Source organism: Nansenia antarctica (genome assembly GCF_963989245.1).
Source record: "Nansenia antarctica genome assembly, chromosome: 12".
NCBI classification, from domain to species: domain Eukaryota; kingdom Metazoa; phylum Chordata; class Actinopteri; order Argentiniformes; family Microstomatidae; genus Nansenia; species Nansenia antarctica.
In genome coordinates this window covers 11,917,364-11,931,532 of record NC_137682.1, presented here as the reverse complement: position 1 = coordinate 11,931,532, position 14,169 = coordinate 11,917,364, and the positions used below count along the sequence as shown (strand labels likewise).

The following is a 14,169-nucleotide window of genomic DNA, read 5'->3' as shown; positions in this document are numbered from 1 at the left end:
CCTGTCTCCAGAGACGGGATTATACAGATCCAAGTGAGCAGTGTGTGTTTGTGCAGTTCATCTCCAAGACCAAGATCCCCTTAAACACACACACACACACACACACACACACACACACAGAGAGAGAGAGAGAGAGAGAGAGAGAGAGAGAGAGAGCTCTTTCCTTGCTTCATCAACATTGTCTTTTTTAATCCCATGTCACTTTAGATTAATTATAATCCCATGTTACATTTTCCATGCAAATGTCCTAAAGTGGATTAATTCCAGATAGCTTTGTGCTGCTGTGTGTAGATGGTGCATGTCAGTGCGATAGCTTAAGGGCCCCAACTCTTATAAATAACCCACTAAACAAAGGCCTGCATGGAAATTAGCCCGTCAGCAAGGCTAAGGAAATTACAGAGCCTACCTGCTTCAAATTAGCAAGGAAATTAGTCATTGTTCGTACAGCCAAAAGTTACGTATTAATTTATTGTACAATTTAAATTATACAGAGAAGTGAAACCAAATGGAAAAAGCATGCAAACGAGATCAAATATTGAATAATTTAGATGAACAATTCAACATTTGCAATGTTTTGTTTTTTCTGTGCGTCCCACAAGTTTAGCTGATTTGAAATAGGCATTGCCCAATTTCTGTCTTTCCTAGAGGTTAGATTAAAATAGATTAAACATATTTGCATATTTAATTATAAGCCTACAGCTATGAATTTTATTTTGATTCCAATCATCGTGTAGCTGACGTCTTGGTCGATTTGTCATCTCTGGCATACGCTCTGTTATATTTACCCCTCATTAAAACAGAAGCGAGTAAAAAACACACATGCAATTAACGGATGGCCTAAAAGAACATGTTTCCCTGGGTTTCAAGGCGCTCTTGGTGGGTTTTCGTGGGAGTTTGGGGTTCAAAGTGTGGCATTCTAATGTTATCAGGTGACCTCTGGGTCAGGCTAATGCGTAACCTTAGACCGCTAGGCTAGTAAATCAGAGCCCCTGCCGCCCCGGCCCCCCTCTGCCCCCCTCCCTAGCGCCAGGCTAGATTTACAGCCACGTAACCTTAGCCAGCCCGCCAGACCTCAGGCCGGCTAAATTAAATACTAAATCCAAGCTGCCGCTATCAGACAGCTCCCCTTTTAATTGACAGGATCTTTTCCCCTTCTTCCTCTTCATCCCTGAAATGAAATGTTGAAAATGGCGTTGATGTGATGGTGGATAAGGGTGGTGGTGTGGTTTGTGTGTATTTTTTTTTTTTTTAAGGAAAGATGATTGTAACCCCACCGAGTTAATTGCTTTGTGTATTTTTATTTTTATTTTATAGATTTGATATTGGAGCTGTATTTTAAGATTCAGTGTTACCGAGTAGAGATAAGAAATGTGATGAGGCACTAAATTAATTCCGTTCGTGTTTCAAATCGAGTTCGTAGGTAAACAAAAAAAGTCGTACCCTTTTGAAAGACAGGAAAGGTCAACCGCAAAAATAGGTCAACGAAGAAAGCTGTTAGCGGTCACACTATTGTTGGTGTTGCTTTTGTGGAACAATTTAGGCCAGAATGATCCAGAGGTGTTTAAGAGAGGGCTGGATTGAAGTTCCGTGCGTGTGTGTGCGCGTGCGTGTGGGTGTGCGGTTCCCTAAACACCATTGACAGTTGCAAATAAAGATGGGTGGCGAGTAGGGTGTTTTTTCTCTCCTGCAATGCAAACGGGCTGAATGTCATAAATCACCTTTTGATTTATCCAATCAGCCAAGGTCCTGCTGCATGCAGGCATTTGTCATTGGAGGAGAGATGGTGTCAGGTTTGTTCTACCCCGCCGCTTCAGTGAGCTGCTGCTGCTACTGCCAGCATCAGGACACACACACACACACACACACACACACACACACACACACAGAGAGAGAGAGAGAGAGAGAGAGAGAGAGAGAGAGAGAGAGAGAGAGAGAGAGAGAGAGAGAGAGAGAGAGAGAGAGAGAGAGAGAGAGAGAGAGAGAGAGAGAGAGAGAGAGAGAGAGAGAGAGAGAGAGAGAGAGAGAGAGAGAGAGAGAGAGAGAGAGAGAGAGAGAGAGAGAGAGAGAGAGAGACGGAGGGGGAAAGAAAGGACAGAGTCATTAAGTGTGAGATGCAGGCTCAGAAACAAAGGAGAATGAGAAGAGAGTGCCCCCCCCCCCCTCTCTCTCTCTCTCTGAAATGGCTCTATATGATGCATTCAGTGAACTGGGCTCTTATGCCTCTTTATGTGGTTCGATATATCGAAATAGAGCCATTCTGTGTCTGCATATTCAAGGTTAACCCAACAGTTTTCTTGCGGAGATGTGGAATGTCACAAGTGTTGTTGAGAGTAGCATATTGAAGAAGAAAATAAGCTGAAGGGCAGATCCTCATGTTCAACACAAACACTGTGCATGTATGCACGCATACACACACACACCCTCCCATCAACATTGATTACCATCATATTGAGTATAAATGTATGGTGCGTGTGTGTGTGTGTGTGTGTGGGGGGGGGTCTTTCCTCAGAGCATTCTGAATGTGTTTGCAACCTCGTTGTCCGACAATCACCCCCTCTACTCTCGCTGGATTTAATTTAGTTGCAAATTGACTGGAAGACGGAGGCGAAAATTGAAAGATGAAAAATTGGAACAGGAAGGTCGGCTGATTTGACAGGTGCTTCGAGGCCACCACGATCTGGCCAATGAGGTGTTAGTGTGTGTCGTGAGATGTATGTGACATGATGACACACACACACACACACACAAACACATACACACCCTTCAGGGCTATCACAGGCAGAGGCAGAGGGAGAAGAGATCACTTCGCTATTCCGTGCCGCAGAGAAATTCTCGGATGCTCTTGCAAATTCACATTGTGCCCTTGTGTTTTTTTTTTGGGTGTGTTTTCATTCTCTCTCCTTTTCTTTCCCTCCTCCCCTCCCTCTGTCACTTTATTTGACAGGCCAATATTTCAGGCTCCAGATATAGGAGGGATTACAAATGAAATAAGTGGAACAGCCCCTTAATGCAACAGAATTAAAACGCTTGAACGGGCTGGAGGAATTGATATGCGCTGAGTACAAATATGGGGAACGGAATATGAAATGCAAAAATGTAGTTTTTTCTTCCTTATTCCATATATCACTTGCTTTGATTTCCCTTCTTTTTTCATTTTGTTTTCATTTGTGCATCCACCATGAAGCGTTGATTCGCAAGAGTGAGGCTCACATATTGCCTTTAGTGACCAGGCGAGGAAGAGGAGGGGAGAGAGAGAGGGAGAGAGAGGGAGAGCATTGTGGGGTGCCGCTGTTGTGCCTTTGTGTTGTGTCGAGTGGGTAAATTGGACTGGCAGAGCGTAGCCAGTCACCGCTGCCTGTATCTAAGGATGAGGCTAATGAAAGATTTATCAGTGGCTGCAGCATTTACTAAATACAACCAGAGGCTGATCTTTTAGCATTGAGCTCTGCTGTAAAGGCACAGACCGCCTCCCCTTACCTCCAAGCCGTGACCGGGCTACGGATATTTAGCATCATGCATGCACAGGCGGAGAACTTGTTTCGGTGAAGGAGGTTAATGTATACGAGCTAATGATGTGTATATTATTACCATAACATTTAATGGAGGTCTTGCTGTGATAATGACGCTGGGTGGATTTTTCTCCATTCCATGTGTCCTGAGGGCAGGAATGGTTCAATGTATATGAATGAGTCGGAATAGGGATTGGGATGCAATACACTCTCACTCAGTTTCTGGGTCAAATCATGTCTCCAATCACTGTATTTTGTGTAAGACCATATTTCTGTTTTATTAAATACGCTGCTCAAAACAATGAAGGGAATCATCGCAGTATAACACCAAGTCAATTAAACCTCTGGGATCTGTCCAGTTACGAAGCATAAACGATTGTTAATCAATTTCACCTGTTTTGGTGGTGGCCACAGACCATTTCTCTCTTATCCTTCCTGACTGATTGTTCTCTAGTTTAGCATTTTGCCAGTGCCCTTGTCACTACTGGTAGCATGAGGCGGTACCTGCAACCAATTCAGGTTGCACAGTTAGTCCAACTCCTCCAGGATGGCACATCCATACGTGCCGTCGCAAGAAGGTTTGCTGTGTCTCCCAGCACAGTCTCAAGAGCGTAGAGGAGATACCGGGAGACGGGCCATTACACGAGAAGAGCTGGACAGGGCCGTAGAAGGGAAACAACCCAACAGCAGGACCGGTATTTGCTCCTTTGTGCGAAGAGGAACAGGAGGAGCACTGCTAGAACCCTACAAAATGACCTCCAGCGGGCTACTCGTGTGCATGTTTCTGACCAAACTGTCAGAAACAGACTCCATGAGGGTGGCATGAAGGCCCGACGTCCTCTAGTGGGCTTGAGTGCAGCTCGATTGGCATTTCCCAGAGAACACCAGAATCGGCAGGTTCGCCATAGGCGCCCCGTTCTCTTAGGATCACACTGTGCACACGTGACAGACGTGAAAGAGTCATCATCCAGCATGACCGGTTTGGCGTGTCAGCGATGGTCTGGAGAGGCATATCCTTGAAGTGTTCCCTTCATTTCTTTGAGCAGTGTATCATGTATCCACTTTCTATTGCTCACTTTTCATAAGACCTGTCATTTTACCTCAAATCCCTTGTTATTGATTGTAGGGCCACAACACTATCATATTGATCATGGATGTATTGATACCTTACAATATCATAAAGTCATTGAATATAAACTAACAGAACAAAAGCACATCTGTACCCTTATGTCCACAATATGTGTGCATTTTACCCATCTCCCCTAACCCTGCCACCCCCCTGACATGCATACAGCCTCCCCTACCCCTAACCATCTCCCCTGTCCCTACCACCCCCACCCCCCCCTCCCCGTTCGCTAACTCTGTATTCCATGTGCCCATGTTATCTGTAGCTTGTTGTTTCTGTGTTTTCCGTTTCTCCCATATTGTCTTTGAGCCTCGGAAAAGCATACATTTAATGAATTATTATTATTATTATTTTAATCTAACAGCTTCTCCTCTGTGTTTTCAGGAGTGAACACACTGGCTAAAGAGGCAGGCGGGCCTAATGCTGTGGCCAAGCGTTCCTTCCAACCAGAGAGACAGAACGACAGCCCGCCCAAAAGGCCCAAGTCAGCTGAGGGGAAGACCACTGCAAATGAGCAGGTATGCTAAGCTAACCGCTAACACTGTACGTAGAGATAGTTTCGCGCTAAAAGCATTATGTTCCCCCCCCCCGTTTGCATCTCTTGAAATTATATGTGTTTTTAAATTAGATTATGAAGTATTAGCTTGTCTCTGGTGCAGGGCTCCCTGAGTGGAGGGAGGACTTAGTCATTTCAGAAATGGATTATATTAAGACAGGTGGTGGGGAGCGGCCATGTTAAAAGTACTCCCTGTAATGAGGGTGAGGCGGAGACGGAGAGGGTGCACACCTTTGTCATCGGTAATCTCCTGATTAGAAAATCCGGCCAATCATGTTTTGTGCTAATAAAATTTAAGAAGAAAAAAAAGTTGAGGACTTAAGTGAATTACATGAAACGAGGTTGATCTACATTGTGCATGTAAAGGTAGGGGAGTGGGAGGGGGGGCCTGAGGGTTCCAATTTGTTTAGCCGGGAGGAAATTCGGTTTAATTTTCGAGATTTGTCATAATATTTTATCCCTAACTCCATGAGACATCCTCTCTTGATCTCTGGACTCTAGTTGTTCTCTGCACTGTGAAAGAGAGCTAATAGTAGAGGGATACACACACAAAATATTTGGAAAACATCTATAACTCAATAGAATTTCCTGGCATTTTATACAGAGTGTAGTTTTTGTCCTCCCCATCCTCTCTTCCCCCCTGTAATAACTACATATCCCATCACCACTCTCTCTTCCAGGTCCAGCAGTGCCCCTACTGCAACTACAGCAGCAAGGATGCCAACCGCATGCAGCTCCACGTCATGTCCCAGCATTCAGTGCAGCCAGTGATCTGCTGCCCACTGTGTCAGGATGTCCTAAGCAACAAGATCCACCTGCAGCTGCACCTCACACACCTGCACAGCGTGGCCCCAGACTGCGTTGAAAAACTGCTTATGACCGTACGTGTGAAAGTATTTGTTTTGCTGTTGTTTTGCTGTTGAGAGCACATTGTTGAGAGTTACATGATGACTAATGCAAATGGCTCTTTTGTTGTAATTGCTTACCAGGGACTATTCAAAGTGTAAATAAATGTTTTGATCATATTAAAGTTAGGTTTTACACTGCATTGGTAAAATCACACCTGTTTCACTTGATAAGTATGAAAACTATAACCAACTTTCCTCTGCCTTTGCACATACATAAAGTACATTTTTCTCATGGCCTAAAGTTTTCTTGAATTAAGTTTTTGAGATGTTTAGATGAAAAATGGAAGTCATTTTGTCAGGACTGTCCAGTGCTCCCAGTGGTCCCCTGTCTAGCTCTGGGCAGGGCTGACATTGAGCAGCCCAATAAAACATTCCCATGCATTTATCCTGCTCCCCTGAGATGTCATAAACTTGACAGTCATAGTCCTCTGGGAAAGGCAAATTCCGCTTTTCAAAATGAGCTCTTTTTATTGGTGAGAGGAGAGTTGAGAAGTACACTTCCTTAACATGTTTTTGGTATTTGAGGTGAACTATTCAATGGTTCTTTGTCGTTGCACCTGTTTCATTGTTGTTAACATTAATTGAAAATACTGTTGTAACCATTAGTAGCAATGTCAAAGTTATGCAATTATTGCATATTTTTTTACTTTTTCATGACAACAAACAAAATGATTGAATATATTGCCATTATTCTGAGGTTATTTTTGTATGATTTGAATAGGTGGCAGGACCTGATACAATGATGCCCAATAATATGATGCATCCTTCACCCGGACAAGACAAAGCCCCATCTCTGATGGACTCTTCAGTTGCTCTCTCCGAAGGGTCTGGAAAGCCCCAAGGTATGTAGAGTACAATATTTACCACTATTTTCCTACAGTTATTGATTTGACTCTTTTGAAAGATTATAGTCATTGAAAGATAAATTGAAAGATGAAAGTCGTTGGGTGTTAAAAAAGGAACGACTCAAACGAAAAAAAACTATTAATCACTTACATAAACACATTGAAGAACATGTGGTTTGCAGAGTCAATATTCAATGCATTTCTATGGTCTCTTTTTGTCATGAATTGTATTAAATGTTCTCTCATTCACCTCTCCCAGGAAACTGCTCCAAGGATGAGATGAACAGCACAGCCCAAGACAAGAAGGAACTAGACCTCCATGGAGAGGAACTCAAACCCCAGAAAGAGGCATCTGAAGTCCTAGACTGGAAGAGGGCCGGTGGGGTTGGACAGGACCGCAAGTCCCCGGACTCCCTACAGGACCACCTATCTGAGCTCCAGAGGCGCCAACAGCAGCAACAGCTTTCAGTCTCTGATCGCCATGTCTACAAGTACCGCTGCAACCACTGCAGCCTGGCCTTCAAGACCATGCAGAAGCTTCAGATACATTCCCAGTACCACGCCATCAGAGCGGCCACCATGTGCAGCCTCTGCCAGCGCAGCTTCAGGACATTCCTAGCTCTCCGGAAGCACCTGGAGAACGGGCACCCAGAGCTGAGTGAGGCGGAGGTGCAGCAGCTCTGTAGCAGTCTGCCGCTCAATGGGGACTTCTGCTCTGAGAGCGAGGCCAGGGCCTTCGAGGAAGCTCAGGCCTTCGAGCAGGAAATGGACAAAGACGATGAGTTGGACCAGGAGGAAAAGGCCAGCCCAACAGGAAGTGACAGTAGCTCGATGCTGGATGATATGGGGGCTGAACCGAAGCGCACCCTGCCCTTCAGAAAAGGGCCCAACTTCACCATGGAGAAGTTTCTGGACCCATCTCGTCCCTACAAGTGCACGGTGTGCAAGGAGTCATTCACTCAGAAGAATATCCTTCTCGTCCACTATAACTCTGTCTCCCACCTGCACAAGCTGAAGAAAGTTCTCCAAGAGGCCTCAAGTCCAGTTCCCCAAGAGACCAACAACAATGTCGACAACAAACCTTTCAAATGCAATATTTGTAATGTCGCCTACAGCCAAAGCTCAACCCTGGAGATTCACATGAGGTCCGTGCTCCACCAGACCAAAGCCAGAACTGCCAAAACTGAAATGAGCAGCAGCAGTGCTGGGAACAGTGGAAATAGTGGGCCTACACTGGCTAAGAGCCCAGCCCCAGCAGTACAAGGGAACAGCAACCACTCAGACACTGCGAGAAGCGTAACACCGTCGGCTAACAAAGAAAACACTGTAGATGCCAAAGAAGCCAACAACAACAACGCAAAGCAAAGTACTACTACTACTGAGCACATCTCTGCACAGCCTAGCCACCAGGCAGCACAGGCCCAAGCCCAGCTACAGATGCAGCTTCAGCACGAGCTCCAGCAGCAGGCTGCTTTCTTCCAGCCCCAGATGTTCAACCCAGCTTTCTTCCCTCATTTCCCCATGACCCAAGAGGCTCTAATGCAGTTCCAACAGCCCCAGTTCCTCTTCCCCTTCTACATCCCCGGGGCAGAGTTCAACATGAGTCCTGAAATGGCCCTGCATTCAGCCGCCGCATTTGGGATGCCCGGACTGACTGGTTCTTTCCTGGAGGATCTTAAGCAGCAGATGCAGCAGCAGCATCAGTTACAGCAGGCTCAGGCTCTGCAGCAAGCTCAACAGCAGCAGCAGCAAGCCTCCCAGTCGCAGCTCCAGCAACAAAAGAATCAGCACCTGCAGAGCCACAAGCCCAAAGTGGAGCCCATCGCTGTGTCAGTGTCTGAGATACAAATGTCCAGAGAGGCAGAGGAGCATCTGGAGAAACAGGAGACCAAATCCAAGATGGAGAACGGCGGTGATGGAGTCAACGATGGAGGAAAAGACAACAAAGACGCCAAAAAGTCCAAGTTCCCCGAGCCACAGATTCCACCCCCACGTATAGTATCAGGAGCCCGGGGAAATGCAGCCAAAGCCCTGCTGGAGAACTTTGGATTTGAGCTGGTCATCCAGTACAACGAGAACAGGCAGAAAAATCAGAAGAAAAACAAAGAGGGAGAACAGGTGGAGGTCAATACTGACAAGCTGGAGTGTGGGATGTGTGGAAAGCTCTTCTCCAACATGCTCATTCTCAAAAGCCACCAGGAGCACGTGCATGGGCAGTTCTTTCCTTACGCAGAGCTGGAGAAGTTCTCCCAGCAGTACAGAGAAGCTTACGACAAGCTATACCCCATCAACCCCCCCTCCCCTGAGACTCCTCCTCCGCCACCCCCACCTCCCCCTCCACCACCCCCTCCTGCCCCAGTGACATCCCAGCCTCCCTCTACCTCCATGGCCAAGCCCCCAGCTCAGGCCCCATCCCCTGTCCCACAGCAGGCCCCACAGCCCCAGCCACCACCCCCACCTCCCCCTCCTCCACCACCCACTGCACCTCAACAAATGCAGCTCACCATGCCCATGGATATGCCTCTCTTCTCCCCTCTGATGATGCAGTCCCTTCAACAATCAGGGCTGTCTCATCACCTGGCTCTCCAGCTGCCTTCCATGGACTCACTCTCCTCTGACCTCACACAGCTCTGCCAACAGCAGCTGGGCCTCGATCCAAACTTCCTCAGACAGTCCCAGTTCAAGCGTCCACGCACCCGCATTACAGACGACCAGCTGAAGATCCTCAGAGCCCACTTCGATATCAACAACTCCCCCAACGAGGAGCAGATTCAAGATATGGGCGACAAGTCGGGCCTCCCTCAGAAAGTCATCAAGCACTGGTTCCGCAACACCCTCTTCAAAGAGAGGCAGCGAAGCAAAGACTCCCCCTACAACTTTAGTATCCCACCCATCACTACAATGGACGATATAAGAATTGAGTCCCAGTACAACACACTGGAGTACTACAGAACTGATGCAACCATGAACAAGCGGTCATCCAGGACCCGGTTCACAGATTTTCAACTGAGGGTCCTCCAAGATTTCTTTGACACTAATGCATACCCTAAGGATGATGAGATTGAACAACTCTCCACAGTCCTCAACCTCCCCTCACGTGTTATTGTGGTGTGGTTCCAAAACGCCCGCCAGAAGGCCAGGAAAAGCTATGAAAACCAGGCGGACACTAAAGATGAGAAGAAAGAGCTGACCAACGAGCGTTACATCCGAACAAGCAACATGCAGTATCAGTGCAAGAAGTGTAGCGTCGTCTTCCCTAGAATCTTTGACCTGATTACTCACCAGAAGAAAGTGTGCTACAAGGATGAGGATGAGGACGGAAATGAGGAGTCTGAGGAGTACATGGATATTGGAGAGCCATGCCTAGCCAAGCACCCAGAGCCATCCAAGCATCACCATGGAACAGCCACTAGCTCAGGCTCCAGCTCTCCTCTGAATCCGTCTCCTCGCCCTAACCTGGGGAAGACCTCCCCTAAGCCTGAACTCCCCATTGACACCAAACCAAAACAAACTGAGACTGCCCCTTCCCCTGTGATGAAGTCACTGCCAGATCCCAGACCATCCAAGGCCTCTACCCCTCAGCCACCCCCTCAGAAAACACCCCAGTCCCAGATGTCCAGGTCCCACTCCCAGCCCCAGTCTGCTGCAGTGCCCTCTAGCCCTCTTTCTCTGGCCCTCTCCTCCCTGACCAATAGTCTCCCTCCCCAGATGCTCCAGTACCAGTGTGACCAGTGTAAAATAGCTTTCCCCACTGTAGAGCTATGGCAGGAACACCAACATATGCATTTCCTGGCTGCGCAAAACCAATTTCTCCATTCCCAGTTCCTAGAAAGGCCTCTTGATATGCCCTACATGATATTTGACCCCAATAACCCCCTTATGACTAGCCAGCTACTGTCTGGAGGGCTTTCCCAGATGCCCACTCAGAGCAGCTCTGGGCTCTCCTCAGGACCTGGCTCTGGCTCTATGAAAAGGAAACTAGATGATAAAGAGGAAGGCTCCAATGATAAAGATGGCATAATCAGTGCTGAAGAACAACAACACAGAGATAAGCGCCTCAGAACCACCATAACACCGGAGCAACTGGAGGTCCTCTATGACAAATACCTACTAGACTCTAACCCCACACGGAAGATGCTGGACCACATTGCACGTGAGGTCGGCCTGAAAAAGAGAGTGGTGCAGGTGTGGTTTCAGAACACTCGTGCCCGAGAGAGAAAGGGACAGTTCAGAGCTTTAGGGCCCTCCCAGTCCCACAAGAAATGTCCCTTTTGTAGAGCGCTATTTAAGGCTAAATCAGCTCTAGATAGCCACATACGCTCTAGACACTGGCATGAGGCGAAACAGGCAGGCTTTAGTTTGCCCGCTAGCCCAATGATGAATCATGACGATGAAAGAGGCGAAAGCCCACATAAGTACAACTTCTTTGAGTACCCGCAGCTGCCCACAAAGACTGAGCCGAACGAGTATGAGCTTCCAGCTGCGTCCTCGACCCCAGTCAAACCATCTGAGGCACCGTTAAAAAACTTCTTGAGCCCTTCATCCTTAAAAGCAGAAAACTGTGATGAAACTGACGGGCTTAACATTACTGCAGAGGCATCCTCTTATGACATCAAGATGGACTTCGACGAGACATCCTCCATCAACACGGTCGTAAGTGATGCCACAACCGGAGACGAGGGCAATAATAATGAGGTCGAGAGCCTCACGGCGAATGGAGGGGACAAGATGAGTGACAACAAGAGCAACCAGGCCCAGAGCTCCGACGGAGGCGACGACAGGTTCCTGTACAGCACGGTGAGCCCCTCCCTCAGCTTCTCTGGCAAAGACGGGGATTCTTATTACAGTTCTAGAGATGATGACATGGATGACATGTATGACCTGTATGACATGAGTGAGACCTCAAGCCTGGCAGACCCTAGCTCCCCCAGCCCGTTTGGAAGTGGAAACCCCTTCAAGTCTGGCAAGGGCAGCGGTGGAGAGAGACCAGGTCACAAGCGCTTCAGGACCCAGATGAGTAACCTGCAGTTGAAAGTCCTTAAGGCTTGCTTCAGTGACTACCGCACCCCGACCATGCAGGAGTGCGAGATGCTGGGCAGTGAGATAGGACTCCCCAAGCGTGTGGTGCAGGTGTGGTTCCAAAACGCCCGCGCCAAGGAAAAGAAGTTCAAAATAAACATAGGAAAGCCATTTATGATAAGTTCAGGCTCGCCGGACGGCCCCAGGCTCGAGTGTACTTTGTGTGGTGTGAAGTACACCGCCCGGATGTCCATCCGCGACCACATCTTCTCCAAACAGCACATTGCCAAAGTGCAAGAAACCCTGGTGAACCAGGTGGACAGAGAAAAGGACTACCTAGCGCCCACCACTGTCCGCCAGCTGATGGCCCAGCAAGAAATGGACCGACTGAAGAAGGCCAGCGATGGGCAGACTGCAGTGGACAACAACAATGCACTTCATGGCCTCAGCCTGCCCTCAGGCTACCCAGGGATCTCTGGCCTCCCGCCAGTACTACTTCCTGGGGTCAACGGGCCATCGTCACTTCCTGTTTTCCCACCCAACACACCTGGTGAGTTAGTATGACGAACAGAGAAAAGACAGAGAGTAGTAGCTTTATGAACATTTACATGCTTTACATGCACAAAAGACTTTTATTCTACTCTACTGTGCATTCCATATTACAGTGTTGTTGGTGGGGATAGGGATATTTTTACCATTGAGAACATTGTGGATTGTGTGATAGTTCAGATAAAGCAAATGCATTTTTCTTATATAATTTTATTTGTTGTAATTTGTTTTTTCCCTTTGTTGTGGGTTTGGTATATATTTATCGTCACATTGGTATATCATAAGGCGCATGTAACAGTTTTGATCCATAACAAAAGGAAATCCTAAGAAAGAGAAAAAAGTCAGTCAATCATAAATGCAACATCTCCATCTTGTCATGCACACAAATTTCCATAGTGATTTGAGGGTGAATATTTCTATATAATGTACATACCACTGTATTTCAGCTTTAGCGTCTCCCGGTGCTGGCATGCATGGGTTCCCTACACCAGCCACCCCCTCTCCTGCCATGTCTCTCAGCACTACCCCAACCAAGACTCTTCTGCAGACTCCTCCTCCTCCTCCTCCTCCTCCTCCACCTCCTCCTCCTGTTCCCTCCACACCTTTGGCAGCAGCCAATCACAATGAGCAGCACAACAAACAACCAGAGAGAGACAGCAGCAGCAGCAGCAGCAAGAAGCCACTGCAGAAGAAGACCAGGGAAAGAGAAACGGAGAACAGCACCCGTCCCGAAACACCCAGCAGCAGCAGGAAGCGGGAGAAACACTCTTCGGCGGTGAAACCAGGAAGTGAGGCTTCGCTGGATGCAGCACAGCTGCAGGCTCTACAGAACGCCCTCGCTGCCGGTGACCCGAGCTCCTTCCTGGGAGGGCAGTTCCTGCCTTACTTCATCCCAGGATTTGCCAACTGCTTTTCACCCCAGCTTCCTGGAGGGATGCAGACGGGGGGTTACTTTCCTCCCATGTGCGGCATGGAGAGCCTGTTCCCCTACGGCCCGGCTACTGTTCCGCAGACCGCCATGGCGGGGCTCTCGCCCACCGCCCTCCTGCAGCAGTATCAGCAGTACCAGCAGTCCCTCCAGGATTCCCTGCAGAAACAGCAACAGCAACAGCAACAGCAGCAGCAGCAGCAACAGCAGCAGCAGCAGCAACAGCAGCAGCAGCAGCAGCAGCAGCAGCAAAAGCAGCTTCAACAGCAGCAGCAGCAGAAACCAACCCCTGTGAAGTCGTCACCAAATACGCAGAGCAACCCCAACTCCTTCAAACCAAAAGAAGCTATGGAAACTAAGGATGACACCAACAAAGGCTCTTCAACGGAAAGCACAAAAGAAGAACCGAAAACAGATACCAAAAGAACCACAGACTTTCCAGACGCTTTTATCGTACCGTCCGTCAAGCATGAGTTTATATGCAGGAAGTGCCAGATGATTTTTGCTGATGAAGATTCAGCGGTGCGTCACCAGAAGTCCTTCTGTTACTTCGGACATCCTTTTACTGACCCGCAAGAGACAGTGCTTCGAAAAGCAGTGAGCAAATACACTTGCGTAGCCTGCAACTTGGTTGTTAACGGAAATGAAGCACTTGGCCAACACCTTCAGTCGAGCTTGCACAAAGAGAAAACAATCAAACAAGCAATGAGAAATGCCAAAGAGCATACT

At 47.8% G+C, this 14,169-nt stretch overlaps 1 protein-coding gene across 1 annotated transcript in view; it reads left to right on the top strand.

Moving 5' to 3' along the window:
• zfhx4 (zinc finger homeobox 4) overlaps window positions 1-12,327 on the top strand; it is a gene marked incomplete at both ends in the record, with an annotated part of 58,408 nt that extends 46,081 nt beyond the window's left edge. Inside the window, 6 exons of the mRNA XM_080543500.1 lie at window positions 5,020-5,153; window positions 5,872-6,076; window positions 6,924-6,941; window positions 7,204-9,209; window positions 9,372-12,256; window positions 12,324-12,327. Coding sequence (XP_080399626.1) covers window positions 5,020-5,153; window positions 5,872-6,076; window positions 6,924-6,941; window positions 7,204-9,209; window positions 9,372-12,256; window positions 12,324-12,327 — 5,252 coding nt within the window. The remainder of the gene's footprint in view (window positions 1-5,019; window positions 5,154-5,871; window positions 6,077-6,923; window positions 6,942-7,203; window positions 9,210-9,371; window positions 12,257-12,323) is intronic.
• Between the last annotated feature and the right edge of the window lie 1,842 nt (window positions 12,328-14,169).